Here is a 14,123-nt window from a genome sequence, read left to right as displayed (position 1 = left end):
GAGCAGATGTTCAGTCACCGCCCAGGAAGCTCCGCTGAGCCTCTGTCTTCCAAGGCCTTTATTGGCTTCACCATGTGGCCGTGAGAGATTACATCATGGCTCCTGAGGCCTAGTCAGCATCAGGCCTCCAGGTGGTCCCTCTTGGACTGTTAGCCCCCAATCATTGGCCTCAAGCGGGGTCTGGCTCTCAAAGGCGTTCGACTGTATGGATCATAGTAAACTGTGGATAACATTGCAGAGAATGGGAATTCCGGAACACTTAATTGTGCTCATTAGGAATCTGTACATGGATCAAGAGCTAGTCATTCAAACAGAAAACGGGAACACTGCATGGTTTAAAGTCAGGAAAGGTGTTCGTCAGGCTTGTATCCTTTCACCATACTTATTCAATCTGTATGCTGAGCAAATAATCCGAAAGTCGGACTATATGAAGAAAAACGCAGCATCAGGATTGAGGGAAGACTCGTTAACAACCTGCATTCTGCAGATGACACAACCTTGCTTGCCGAAAGTGAAGAGGACTTGAAGCACTTACTGATGAAGATCAAAGACCACAGCCTTCAGTATGGGTTACACCTTAACGTAAAGAAAACAAAAATCCTCACAACTGGATCAATTAGCAACATCATGATAAATGGAGAAAAGATTGAGATTGCCAAGGATTTCGTTTTACTTGGACCCACAGTCAACACCCATGGAAGCAGCAGTCAAGAAATCAAAAGATGCATTTTATTAGGCAAATCTGCTGCAAAGGACCTCTTTAAAGCTTTGAAAAGTGAAGAAGTCACCTTGAAGAGGAAGGTGCGCCTGAGCCAAGCCATGGTGTTTTCAATTGCCTCATATGCGTGCAAAAGGTAGACAATGAATATGAAAGAAGAGTTGTGCCTTTGAACTGTGGTGTTGGTGAAGAATATTAAATATACCATGGACTGCCAAAAGAACGAATAAATCTGTCTTGGGAGAAGTACAACCAGAATGCTCCTTATGAACAAGGGTGGTGAGGGTGCATCACGCATACTTTGGACGTGTTGTTGGGATGGATTGGTTCCTGGAGAAGACATCATGCTTAATAATGTAGAGGGTCAGCAAAAAAGAGGAAGACCCTCAATGAGATGGGTTGATACAGTGGCTACGACAATGGGCTCAAGCATAGCAACAATTGTGAGGATGGTGCAGGAACGGGCAGTGTTTCGTTCTGTTGTGCATACGGTCACTGTGAGTTGGAACTGACTCTACAGCACCTGAAAACAACAAGAACATCTAAAGACAAAGCAGGACAATGAATAAGCAAGACTGAAGAAGAGTTGATGCATTTGAATTATGGTGTTGGTGAAGAATATTGAATATACCATGGACTGCCAGAAGAAAAAACAAATGTCTTAGAAAAAGGACAGCCAAAATGCTCGCTAGAAGCGAGGATGGCGAGACTTCGTCTCACATAATTTGGACATGTTGTTAGGAGGGAACAGTCCCTGGAGGAGGACATTATGCTTGGTAGAGTAGAAAATCAAAAACTCAAACCCATTGCTGTCCAGTTGATTACGACTCATAGCAACCCTATAGGACAGAGTAGAACTGCCCCATAGAGTTTCCAAGGAGCGCCTGGTGGATTCGAACTGCCAACCTTTTGGTTAGAGCTGAAGCTCTTAACCACTGTGCCACCAGGGTTGGGGTCAGCAAAAAAGAGGAAGATCTTCAACGAGATGGATTGAGACAGTGGCTGCAACAATGGGCTCAGGCGTTATAACAACAATGAGGGTGCGTTTCACTCTGTTGTACATGGCGTTGCTATAAGGCAAAACCGACTCAAAGGCACCTAACAACAACAACAACAAAGTGAAGCGTATGTGCAAAGTGTGCACCAATCTGTTTACAGTTGGTATCTGTGGGCCACCGTGAAGGGACCTTATAGATGGAAGATGCAGAATTATTCTCCAAATAGTCTTTTTAGTGTTTAGTATTTTGTAATTAGGCAAATTTGTTGAGAGAAATACTTGAAAATATCTAATAAAAATGAATAAAAAGGTTCACCTGTATGTATTGGTTTAGAAAAATGTTCACAGTATAGGGTTTGTTTTTTTTTTTTAAATACAACTTCTGGTGTATGTTTCTGTCTTGTGCTTCCCTCAGCCTACATGGTTACACACTCTCATATGCAGATTTATTTTCTCCTCACTCAGGGGCTGGACTTCCTTCCTCAGGGGCTGGACTTCTTCTCTTGGGGGCTAGAGATTGCTTCCAGGGAGTGAGAAATTCCAAAAAGTTTCGGCTGATGTGAGGCTCCAAGGCACTGCTTCCCCCTCAAAAAGCCTCATGGTTTGAGACTTTCAGAGCTACACTTCTGGCTCCAACCACCAGGGGGAATCTATCTACATTGAGTACTTTTTTTTTTTTTTTTTTTAAAGAAGATGGCATTTTCCTCCCGCCCTCCCCCCAGAGTCTGTTCTTTCCTTTATAGATACCAGGCTTTCTTTTTCATATGTTCTCTCTGGGATGGCTTCAGGTATTTCCTGGTCTTTCTGTTACTTTGCCCTAATGTAAAAAAAGCCCTATATAGTGCAGCAAACAAAACCCTATATAGTGCAGGAAGGCTTTATTAAAGCTGTGCAGGAGGGGGTCATCCCCCTTCCATGGAGCTCAGTTCCACTCTGTTTTCCCATGTAGCATCTGAGCAACTGCAAACAAGCTCCTGCCTTTTGCTAAGCCTCAGCAACCTCAGAGTGCTGGTGATTCTGCATTCACGGCCCCATTGTGAGGAATACATGAACAAATTGATGTAATGTAGCAAGCGCAACGGGCCCTCAGAGTTCCCTGGGTTTGCAGAACGAAGGAACACGATGTAACACAACAGACACAGATCTTGGTGCACAGCCTACCCTCAGTTCCCTGAGTTTGTAGCTACAATAGCTGAGCCCCAGGCCTCCTGACTCTAGTTAACCACCTCAGCTGGGGGTAGGGGAGTAGCTCAGTTGGGAACGCCTCCCTGGGTGTCAGGCTAGTAGCAAACTCAGGGGGCATAAGAACAGGAAGTTAAGTCTCCTCTGGCCCACAGGGGTCTCCTCTCTATGCCTTTGGGGAGGAGACTTCCTGTGAGGACTCCATCTTGCTCTCCTGTGGCCCTGATAAGGTGGCTTGGGGAGTGCTCTCGCCTTCCTCAGCAGCCCTCCTGGATCTGCCCCACACCCCAGGCTCCAGACCTGACAGATTCTCCTCAGGAAATTCCTGTGAGGACAGTAGTGACAGGATACTGGTTGTAGGCCACACCATGGGTGAGTTGGTCAGCACAGGAGGCAGGAGGGGTTCTGGGCCCCTCCCCCACCGCACTAGATAACAGCAGACCCCTTTAGATGGGGGGTGGTGAGTATCCAGGTAACTTTTCCACTCTCCTGAGGTTGGGGGTCAAGTGGGCCCTGAGACCCCTGTCATGGTTCCACATGGAAAACCTCTCTTCCTGTGGTTTGGTCCTGGTTGAGGTGAAATCTTCTGTCTGGTTGAGGGGAAAGGCCTGGGTCAAGTGGTTCAGAGTTTGGGGAGTAGGAAGTGTTGCCTGGGGTGGGGTTGTTGAAAATTAACATTTTTGGGATTTATACTAGAGGTGGCGTAACTGAATGAGGGTTCTCGTCCTGTCCTATTAGCCTATTGAAATAAGACAGATGCCACACCACCAGTTGCACGGGAAACAGAAAATGGAAATTCACTGTGCAAACAAGGAGCAGCTTGCGGCCTTGCAGCCAAAAGGCCACAGGCTCCCTGCCCCAGGGGACCTTGGAGTTTTTAATGCCCTCCAGTCCCCAGGGGACAGGGATTGGTGCCCAAAATCTGACACCCCCGGTCCCTCCCATGTCCATATTTGGAGATCCAGGTGCTGTGTCATGTTGTAAAGGAAGGAACCTTTGGCTTTACAGATGGGCTTGGGGGCAGCTGTGTGCCTGAGAACATCTTCCTCTCAGACAATGTTCAAGTCTGGGGTCAAGTTAGGACCACGGCTCTTCAGGTCCTGCGTATGCAGCAAGATCCTGGTTTGCGGACATGGGGGATTCCGGTGGCAAATTCAAACCGAGGTTAGGGCTGAGGCAGGGTCAGGCCAAGCTGCAGTTAGAAACTGCTGGTCGCAGGGCTGCGAAGGTGCGGGGCAGGGGCGGGGAGCTGCGGCGGAGCCTGTGAAGCCTAGGCAGTGGGTTCAGTGGGGGAAGGGCTGGGAACTCACCGTTATCCTGGAATCCTTACACCAACCATTCAAGATAGATTGCATCACTCTCACAGAAGTTTCCAGGAGCTTGTTTTATGGCCCAGCATATGATCTATTCCGGAAAGTTCATGTGTGGTTGTTAGGTGCAGTGTTCTATGTCGGCAAGTGAATTTTGTTTCTCATGTTTTTAAAATGTTCTCCTTCTAACTAAAATTGACTTTACCTGTATTATCCGTCACTCAGTTAAAATGTCCCACTGTCACTGTGGACATGCCCATTTCGCCATTTACTTCCGTCACTTTTTGCTGTGTACATTTTGGCTTCTATGTTCAGTGGTGCACACAGATTTAGAGTAGTTTTATTATTATTTCCTTGTGGAATTGAACCTCTTATCCCTCTTTAGTAACGTTTTTGTCCTAAAGTTTACTTTTTGTCTTATTAATATGGTTATACTGACTTGGTGTCTCTTTATTAGTTTTGAAAATTTCTCAGACATGATCTCTTTAAATACTACTTCTCCACTATTCCCCTTTTTTCTTTCCAGACTCCAATGAAACACGTGTTAGATTTGTTCACTATATCCCTGCCCCCTCCTTTGGTATTCTCCATCATTTTATCTCTCCAGGCTTCATTTTGGGTATTTTCTTTAGACCTAGCTTTCATTTCTCTAAGTCAAAGTGGTGAATTTGCCTTTGATCCTTGAACTATAGCACCAAATATTCAGGGTAGGTTTTATTATTCCCCTAGAGCAGAAGAGGGAGGTAAGGGTTAGAGATGTTAAGCAACTTGTCCTGGGTCACTCAGACTGGAAACAGCAGAGCAGAGACTAACGTCGCAGACCGGACCCTCGGCCCAAGGCCTTCTGCTGTGCTGGCTCTCTCCTGGGCTGTGAATGACCCCGACCTCTCATATCCCAGGAAGAGGAGCCACGGTGAAGTCTTTCAGCCTCTGCACCACTGTACTGTATTTCTTTCTACATTATTAAAAGTCAGTGAAATTACTTCACTAGCCATAGTGTTTTCACAGGACTTTTTCTGGCATTCGGACCACTGATATGTTGTTCTCCATTTCAGCGGATAGTCATCAAGTTAATTCTTTTCAAAGAAGAGGAAGACACTGGGGTATTTCACAAAGGAGATATGATAGTTGGTCTCAACAAGTCAGGCCCAGCATTCATCCGTCATCACACCAGGAGCGAGATAGAGACGTGGCAATGAGTGATGCCCACGTGAGCCCTGAAGTAAGATAGTAAGTGACCACTCAGCATGGTGGCATGTACCAACCAGTGGAATAGGTAACCCTGTATGTAACTCTGTCAATCCTCCTCTCCAACCTGGTAGAGTGGGCGATGCTGGGACCAGATTAACGGCTGGGCAAATATTGTTATAGCCTTGAAATCAGTAGAGTGAGGTGTTAGAAGACTTTCCTGGCATTCATGGACGCCTTCTTTCTCTCCACATCCCCACAGCACACCATATGCCATCCCAAGCTACTATTGGAGAGGCAGTTGTCACAGAGGAGACCAAACCCATGGGAATATGGAGAGAGACAGAAAACCTCCACAGGAAGGAATGGAGGAGGACTGGCAGGATGGAAGCTCCAGGAGCTGGTTCAAGGTTACAGTGAGTGTCCTGGCAAAATGCACATAATATGCAGGAGACACAGGTTGGGCGGAGCTGTGCTGAGCTCCTGGAGACACTAGGTACTTTGCTGGGGCACAGAGAGTTGGTAACTTGTCCTTTGTTGTACTAGGTGTTAACATCCTCGATTGGTCTAAAGGTAGGATGGGAGAAGTAATAAAAAGGGAAGAGGCTGAAGGCAGGGAGAATGGGAAGTTTGTCTAAAGGCAAAGGTGGAAACTGCTCACAAAGAGATAGAGAAACTCCCCACAGCATGGCTCAGTTTGGCTCAGACTTAGGTCTGAAAGGAACACATGGTTGGGACTCTTTAAGCTTTATTTCCATCATGTCAGTCTCCTCTCCCGTCCTTTCTTTTGACCTCAGTTTCCATCTGGCATAAAATATGATGAGAAGTGCATGCAGAATTTGATCAAGAGCCTGTGCAGTGTCCCCTTAAACCTGACCGAGGTAAGAGAGGGCAGGGAGGCAGCCGAGTGGGCACAGGGCAGGTGGAGGGGCCAGGCTGAGCAGGGAGTCTGGCCTCTTACTGTATTTCTCTTGCCCCTCCCTCTCCCTGAATCCTCACTGTGAGAAAGTCAGCAGCATGATTTGCAATGAAGATAAGGAAAGGGCCTGTGTCACAGCATGGCCAGGGCTAGCTAGGGCCAGGACGGCAGGCTAGGGGATGGGTCTTGCTTGATCTTGCGTTTCAGAGTTCCTGGAATTTACCCACATTCTTCTATCTTCTCTGCAGCCATCTATCTCTGCCAGGCCCTCTGCTGTACCCTACTGTAAGCAGAAGGAGCTGAAGTCACAAAAAGCGAAACTCATAAAGGTAATGCAGACTCAGGACCTGTGCGCACAGACCCAGTCCCAGCACTTCTTCCCTCACCAATTTCCCACTCCACCACCTGGCGTCAGAGTCACTGACCCCCATCTCTGTCTGTGCAGGTGACCAAGAACAAAGGATATGAAGTCCCCCAGCAAGCTCATGACCTCCAGAGAGTCCACTCAGACCCAGGTATGACTGACAGCAGTAATTCTAAGGCAGTTGTGGGCAGCAGGAGGGTTAGGGGGCAACTTGGGGAGGTGTTGGTGCTGGGGCTGGTCCAGCTGGGCCCCTCTCCTCCTTCTGAATCCCTCCTCTTGGCTTCCTGAAGACGCGAGGATCCACTGTATTGAAAAGGGGCCAAATTTTAGAAACTGCATGGCTGCCTCCCTCCAGATCCATGAAGAGAACTCGCCCAAGGTGAGGCCTTAGATCCAGTGCTGAGCGGGAGGGTGGGACAGATGGGGTGGAGTGCACATTTGTCCCAGGTATCACCTCTTGGGCCTTCAGTCTAGCTCTTCCCTCATCACAGCTTTTGTCCTTCAACTCGAGCAACAACACACCCCACCAGCTGGTTGGCCTGCGTGACACCACACAGAAGGCCCCCAACATCAGGAGCCTGAACCTCTCCAAAAATGAGGTGAGAAGCCATAGCCAGAGTGATTTGAACTGAAGGTGGTTGGCCTTATTAAGGTGATGACAAGAGTTAAGCAAGGCCATCTGTGGGAGAGCGTGGATCTGGGTTGCATGGCCCTCTGGCTCTCTCCCTGATTCATGTTTCCTTGTCATAATTACAGGTGATGTCTGAAGGGGAGTTGGACGAGGTGAAAGGGCTGGAGCCAGAAGAGATGTGTGCAGGCAGAAACACCCCGTGCACCACCTTCCCGGATAAGGCCACCAACATAAGGTGAGGTGTGCCCTCTGTTGGCCCCGGCAGCCTGAGCTGCCCCTGATAGTGCCCATCTGCAGGAGGCTGCAGCCCTGGAATTCCGGGAGGACCATGTGCCCTGCCCTCTCCTCTCTTTGTCTCTCACCTGTCCTTAGAGGTCTCCCTGCCTTCGTCTGGCCTGCTCACGGCTCCCCTGAGCTGGGGCCTGTTTCCTGCCTCTCTGCACCCAGCCACCCAGCCTTCTCTGGCATAGCCTCTGCTAAATGTGCTCCAGGAAGCAGGGCTCCCCCTTCTTCTCCTGGGCCAGGGGTGTCCAGACTGTACCCTACTCCCCCACTGGGGCTGCCTGGAGCCAGATCCTGGTGCCCTGGATTGTGAAGGCTCCTCCTGACCAGGGCCTCCTCTGAGACAGGCCTTCCTGCCTCTGAGCTGAGATGGGGCTTCCCTCCCTGTCCTATGATGGGCCCTCTCTCCCTTGCTGGAAAAGGGTCCCCTGACCTGCCCCAGCTGGATGTCTTCTCATGACATCTGTTGCTATGGCCCAGTGAAGGAAATGGGCTCTCCTTGGGAAGAAATCTGGGTTCCCTGAGTCAAAGATCAGAAGCGGGTCACCGCCAGTGAGCAAAAGGCTTCCCAAGAAAGGTGCAGAGTGTGGGAGGAGGGGGGCAGAGTCGGATAAGGATACAGAGAGGGTCCTCTCAGGGGCACTGCCCCCTCCCCCACCCAGTCACAGCATCCTGCCTGGCCCTTCAGAGAAGCACTGGGTAGACCAAGGTGGTCTGATTCTTCAAAGGGCCAACTAAGACAGGCACAGTTGTTCAGGAGACATCAGGGGAGAAGATGGGGTTAATAAGAGGGGCCACAGATCCTGAATCCCATGCTGTGCCTTTACCTGAACCTTTCCTCCTGGGGAAGGTCTCCTGCCTCACTGGCTGCTCTGTTTCCCATGCCCAGCTCAGATAGCATGACACAGGTGACAAAGGCCAATGGGCCCCAGCCCAACAAGTACCTGTTTTCCATTTCTTCCTGGCCCCAGGGCCAGTCAGGGGCAGATGAAGGACAGGGCAGCTGCAGGGGAGCCATTTCCCCTTTCTTCCCCCCTTTCTCCCTAATCCCCAGCACCCCCAGTAAGCTTCTCCCCCTTGCCTTTCCTTGCCTTTCTCTTTCTCTTTAGTCTCCACTCCCCTATGTTTCCCCTCCCTACCTGCCCTCCGTTTCTGTCCTCACCCCCTCCGTGCGCCCTGAGCCTGCCTCACCCATCTCCCTCTCCAGCATCCAGGGCCATCCCTGGGGATGTGCTGGTCTTGTCCAGGGCCAGGCCTGGCAGAGCACTGGACACCTGGTGAGGGAGCAGAGCCCTGGGCCCCACCCCATTCCCTCCTCCCTCCAGAGCCTTCCCTGGGGACTTGGAGGGAGGTAAGTGAGGCAGGAGGGGAAGGAATCCCTGGGGCCTGGGCTCCACAAGCTGCTTCTGTGTCACTGGAGAAGGGGGTCAGGGCCCTCCTGTGGGAGCTTCCCAGGAGGAAGTGGGGGAAGAGGGGTATGGAGAGAGGGCCCACGAGCTCTCTCTGGGTGAGTCCATGGGAGAGGTTCCCAGGGTCCAGGAGTGGTGGCGGCACTGGAGAGTAGGTGGGACACACCTGGATGTGTTCCTGTGTAGGTGCGCATGCTTCCATGACATGGGCCAGCTGTGTCATTACTTGCTTTTCTCTTTTGTCTTGATATTTGACAGCTCCATCCTGGAATTGTTCCCCAAGTTATTACGCCTGGTAAGTGTCTTTCTTTATCCTTGACTCCTCTAGCTGGTACAGATAGGACTCACAGTCTGCCCTGAGTCACTTAGATTTTGCCCAGGTTAGATTTTTGGATCTGACCCCTAATCCTCATGGGGGACAGACCCATGAGGGAACCTGAAAAAGTCTATGGATCTTCTCTGCAGTTCTTTACCGGCTTCTGGGAGCCCCTGGTGAAGACATCACAGTAGTCTTGCCCATGGAATTTCCAAGGCCCTTTCACCCTGACCTTTGACCCTCCCTCTCTCCTGCGCCCATCCTTTTCCCTGACCATTCGGTGCCACCTCCCTGGTCTGCACTGCTCATTTCCTCTTCCCTTCCCCAGGATAACCACGAGGTACCCCCACCCGTTGTCTTTGGCACTGAAGCCTCCAAGAAGTTACCAGTCTGCAAGGTGAGGAGGTGGTATCGAGTAGAGCCGGGGAAGGGTGGGTGAGGAGATGATAACAGCCATGGTTCTGGGAACCGTTTTGATTCCAGGGGAGCGTCTTCGGATCTGAGACCCTGAAGAATCTAATCCTAGAATTCCTGCAGCAGTAAGTACCTCTGGGACCCCGAGGCAGGGTGGGATGTGATGGGTCAGGTCACCCAGGCACAGGCCTGCTCATGGGGGGCTTTCAAGTCCACTTAGGGTCCCAGACCACAGACAGCCCGTCCCCTTTGCTTCCCCGCAGGTACTACTGCATCTATGACTACGAGGACAGGCGGGGTCTCCAGGATGCTTACCACAATGAGGCCTGCTTCTCGCTGGCCATTCCCTTCAACCCTGAGGACCTGGTTCCGTGAGCATCACAGTGTCAGCACTGGGCCCACTGACTCCCCAGGAGACAAGGCCAAAACTCATTATTGTTGAGATGATTCAATCCTATGGGACAGACTAGAATTACCCCTTATTGTTTTCCAAACCTGTAATCTTTATGGAAACAGGCTGCTACATCATTTTCCATCAGAACAGGTGGTCGGTTTGATCCCCGAGCTTTTGTTTAGCAGCCGACCACTTTAACCCGTGTGCCACCCAGGTCAGCTCCTGGCAATGCCCACACTGGCTGGACCCAAGTTCCTTTTCCTCTATTTTTCCTAGAAGCTGGTTTGACAAATATTCCAAGGGGAGCAGGAATATAAAGAAACTCAAAGACCCCGGTAAGTGTGTGAGGGGGAAGATGCGTGGGACAGGAGATGTCAAGTGGTCAGTCGTAGGGCCAGGTGAGTGAGGCAGCCCCTGCCCTTCTCTTCTCCTCCCCCCACAGTCCTGTGTGTTCATTTGCTGAAACACACAAAACGTGACATTGTTGACTTCCTCAGTGAGTTGCCCAGAACCCAGCATGACATCAGCTCCTTGGTGGTGGACATGTGTGTCCAGACGGTGAGCACCTGCTTCCTCCCTGAGACTGGTCCAGAGGCTGGAGGTGGGTAGGGGCCTTAGGGGGATCCTGGGAGCCTGAGCTGTTTTACTCTTTCAGGAAAAGATGCTCTGCTTTTCTGTCAGCGGGGCCTTCAAGGAGGGTGAGTGTCTGTACAGTCCCTTCCCATGTCCGTTAGTGCTCCCTCCCCCGACTGACTCCCTCTCAGAACTCTCCAGGCTTCCCTGATCCCTTCCCTTCCTATTCCCTCTGTGCTCCCCAGCACCCACCCTGCCCCCTACCCACCCTGGTCTGACCTAAGCCCATACCTGTCTGTCTCCGCACAACACATGAGTTAGGGACACAGGCTGTGGAGTTTGATGGCTCTCATCCCAGTCCCTCACTCTGACACCTTGGGACACTTGCTTACCTCTCAATCTCCTCATTTGTAAAATGGGCTTAGTAATACCCATCTCTTGGGCTGCTGTGAAAAAGGAGTCAAATGAACTTGTAAAGAGTGTGTCACAGGGCCTAACACGGACTAGGGCCCTATCACTGGGAGGTGGTTGGTCCTGTGGTTGCCCTCCCCAGTGCTGACACCCCCTCCTGACTCCCAGTAGAGGGTTGCCCCATTCTGGCCCCCTTCAGGGTAAGACAGGAGTATCAGGTAAGACCACGACTGGGGAAAGCTGCTGGTGAGCGTGTAAAGCATGGGCAACTCTGAGGGGAATTGTTGTTTGTTATCCTTGAAGTGGAAGGACTGTTTCAGGCTCATGTCCGTGCCTTTACCCGGATCTTCATCGCTACTCCTTCCAGCAACTCCAGGTAACTGCTGTGTAACTGCTGTGTCGTTGTCGTGAGTGCCACATGGGAACACTCATCCCAGCCTGGGGCCAATGGTGTGGGAAGGTGACGGTGAATTCCTCAGGGTTTCCCCAATATGGCAGAATTCCAAAAGGTAGACCCCAGGAGCAGTCGAGCCCAGTGGTTAAGAGCGTAGGCTCTGAGGCTGGAGTAGAGGGTTCTCACCGTGACCTCAGCATTCACCAGCTGTGTGACCTTGGTGAAGTTACACAAATTCTCTGTGACTCAGTGTCCTCCTCTGAATACGGGGATTAGAGTATCAACATCCTCAGGCTGTTGTAAAGGGAAAAGGCGAATGTGAAACACTCCCTGGGTTGGGAGTAACCTATGAATCTAGTGCAGTTGGGAGTTAACTTCTCCAAAGGCAGGTTCTGTGGGAGGGGAAAGGGTACCAGCCAAGGAGTCTGGGAGGCAGGCGGAGTAAGGGACGGAAGGAAAGTGGTTGCTGAGTAGGGGCACAATCCTTGTTGGGGATGTGGGATTCTCTGTCCAGCTGTCTGAGGCCCCATTCTTCCGTCAGCCTACGCATCGTGAACGACCAACTGTGTGTGGGGGACGGCAGCCCCATAGAGACCCAGGGTTCCTTCCCCACCCCAGTGCCCACACCCTCCTCCAGCCCTGTGCCTACCTTCTCGGAGAAGCAGCAGAAATGGTGCAGGCATCCTCCACCCAGTCTGGGATGAACCTTGAGTGGCCTCAGAAGTGAGTGCTGGGAGTGGTTGGGGATGGGGTGAGCTGGGAGGAGCTGGGGACTGAATGATGGGAACTTACTTCTCTACTTCACTCATTGTCACAGGGAACATCTGTCATTCTCAGTACATACTACACCACCGGGTTGTTTGAACAGGTGCACAGCACTTTCTGAGTTCCGAAAACCCTGTTGCTTTACTGACAGGCACTGGGGTTTCCAAAAGTTCTCTCCCTTACACCCCGCTCCACAGTGCTCATTCTGCTGCTTATGTCACAGAAACCATGTTTCTGATGCACAGATTAGGTCGTGGGTTTGTGTGGTCAGTGTCTCCACGATGGGTGTCACCCGGCCCTCCTCCACTCCAGGTGCCTTCATGACAACAACTGGGACTACACCAGAGCCTCACAAATGTTCACTCTGTCCACTGTGAGGTCTGGGAACTCAGGCCAGTGAACAGAGGCCAGGTGGCCTGGGGATGACACTCAGGGCTCCTGGCTCTGATGATGCCCCACCTCCTCCCTTCGCTCCCTCCAGCCTGTGCTCAAGATCCCAGAAGACACCTTCATGAAGTGTTCCATGATTCTGACAATGAAAACTCCAAAGGAGCCAGGATTCTGATTATCTCTATCATCCTTGTTGTTCTCCCTCTTTTCTCTGGCCTCTGACTGAGGTGAGAGGCCTGGTGTGGCCTAGGAAGGCAAGGCTGACCTCGTGGGGCTGACACTCTTTCACCCAAAAGGCCATTGTTCTGTGTAATTGTCACACCCAGTTTCTGTTTCTTTTAGAAATAAAGAATGAGTTTGCGTGTTATGTCAAATCCCTGAGGTGGTATCCATTTGAGGCAGGCATTATCATCACTGTCCTGCAGAGGGGGAAGGGAAGGTCCCAGAGGGTAAGGGACTTTCTGGGAAACTACAGAGAAGAGACTCAAATCCTGGACCCACAGTAAAGCCCACTCTGTGGCCCCACTCTGTGGGGCCTTCTCTAACCCTGATAAACCTGGAGGCAGGGTTTCTATGTCCCTAGTGTACTAAGCAGTTGTTTTTATACAGAGAACAGTACTGGTTTCTTTGCCATAGGAAGCTATTCAAATTTAAAAACAACTGTTTGGGAAAAGCAGCGTTAAAGAGCACACGAAATGCTGGGAAGAAGAACGTGTTCACACATATGACTGACATGGCATTCATGTCCTTGATACATAAGGAAATCAGTGCGGAGATAGGATAATGGTATCAACCTAGAATTCTTATTAAAACAGAAGTTAGCTCATTTATATGAGGCAGGCCCTTCAGGGTCAGTTCTGGAAGGGGTCCTCTGTGGACCCTCCCCTGAGGCCCAGGAACAATGGGGAAGGAGGGCTCAGGTGTAAGGGCAGCCCTGGTAGTCCGGATGGGGAGGGAGCTGGTAAAGCGCAGCCCTTCAGGCCTGTACTTCCTGGGAAGCCCCCAGCCTGCTGCTGTCTGCAGCTGAGAGCCAGCAATGCTCTTGGTTAGAACCATCCTGGGGTCCTGAAGGGCCCAGCACAGGGCAGGCACCCAGAGAGGGCCCAGAACTCCTCTGCCCACTTCACCCCTAGTGTCTCTCTTCACCTCCTGCATTCCCCACCCTTGCCTGGGGCTCCCTCCTAACTCAGGACTCTGGTGGAACTGGCAGGCCACAAGGGCTGTCGTTCCTGCACAGGTGACTCTGCTGCTTGCACCAGCCCAAATGAAAGCACCTGTCGTTTTGAGTGGTCCTTGCTGTCCTTCCCCTGGTAGACTCCAGTCCCATAGACACCCAGGGATACTCCAAGAAACAGACTGACAGACAGGAGCATGTGGGGATTCGGAACTTGGTGAAAGGTCCTGAGACATCAGCCATTTGGGGGCATAGTTGCCACACGTTTTTCACGCCAGGCTTCCCTCCTCCC

General features: G+C 51.1%; 1 protein-coding gene across 1 annotated transcript; it reads left to right on the top strand.

Annotated features, from left to right (window-relative positions):
• The first annotated feature begins 4,029 nt into the window (after nucleotides 1-4,029).
• LOC126068698 (nuclear RNA export factor 1-like) lies at nucleotides 4,030-12,832 on the top strand. The gene is given in 19 exon segments (XM_049871438.1): nucleotides 4,030-4,125; nucleotides 6,193-6,276; nucleotides 6,563-6,643; nucleotides 6,760-6,829; nucleotides 6,969-7,057; nucleotides 7,170-7,277; nucleotides 7,435-7,544; nucleotides 9,259-9,295; nucleotides 9,645-9,713; nucleotides 9,800-9,855; nucleotides 9,994-10,101; nucleotides 10,401-10,459; nucleotides 10,567-10,682; nucleotides 10,780-10,822; nucleotides 11,412-11,484; nucleotides 12,044-12,165; nucleotides 12,168-12,225; nucleotides 12,580-12,640; nucleotides 12,749-12,832. Coding segments are annotated over 19 exon segments (1,524 nt in total).
• Nucleotides 12,833-14,123: the final 1,291 nt, after the last annotated feature.

Source organism: Elephas maximus, chromosome X (assembly GCF_024166365.1).
Source record: "Elephas maximus indicus isolate mEleMax1 chromosome X, mEleMax1 primary haplotype, whole genome shotgun sequence".
Classification (NCBI taxonomy): domain Eukaryota; kingdom Metazoa; phylum Chordata; class Mammalia; order Proboscidea; family Elephantidae; genus Elephas; species Elephas maximus.
This window is presented reverse-complemented; position numbering and strand designations above follow the sequence as displayed.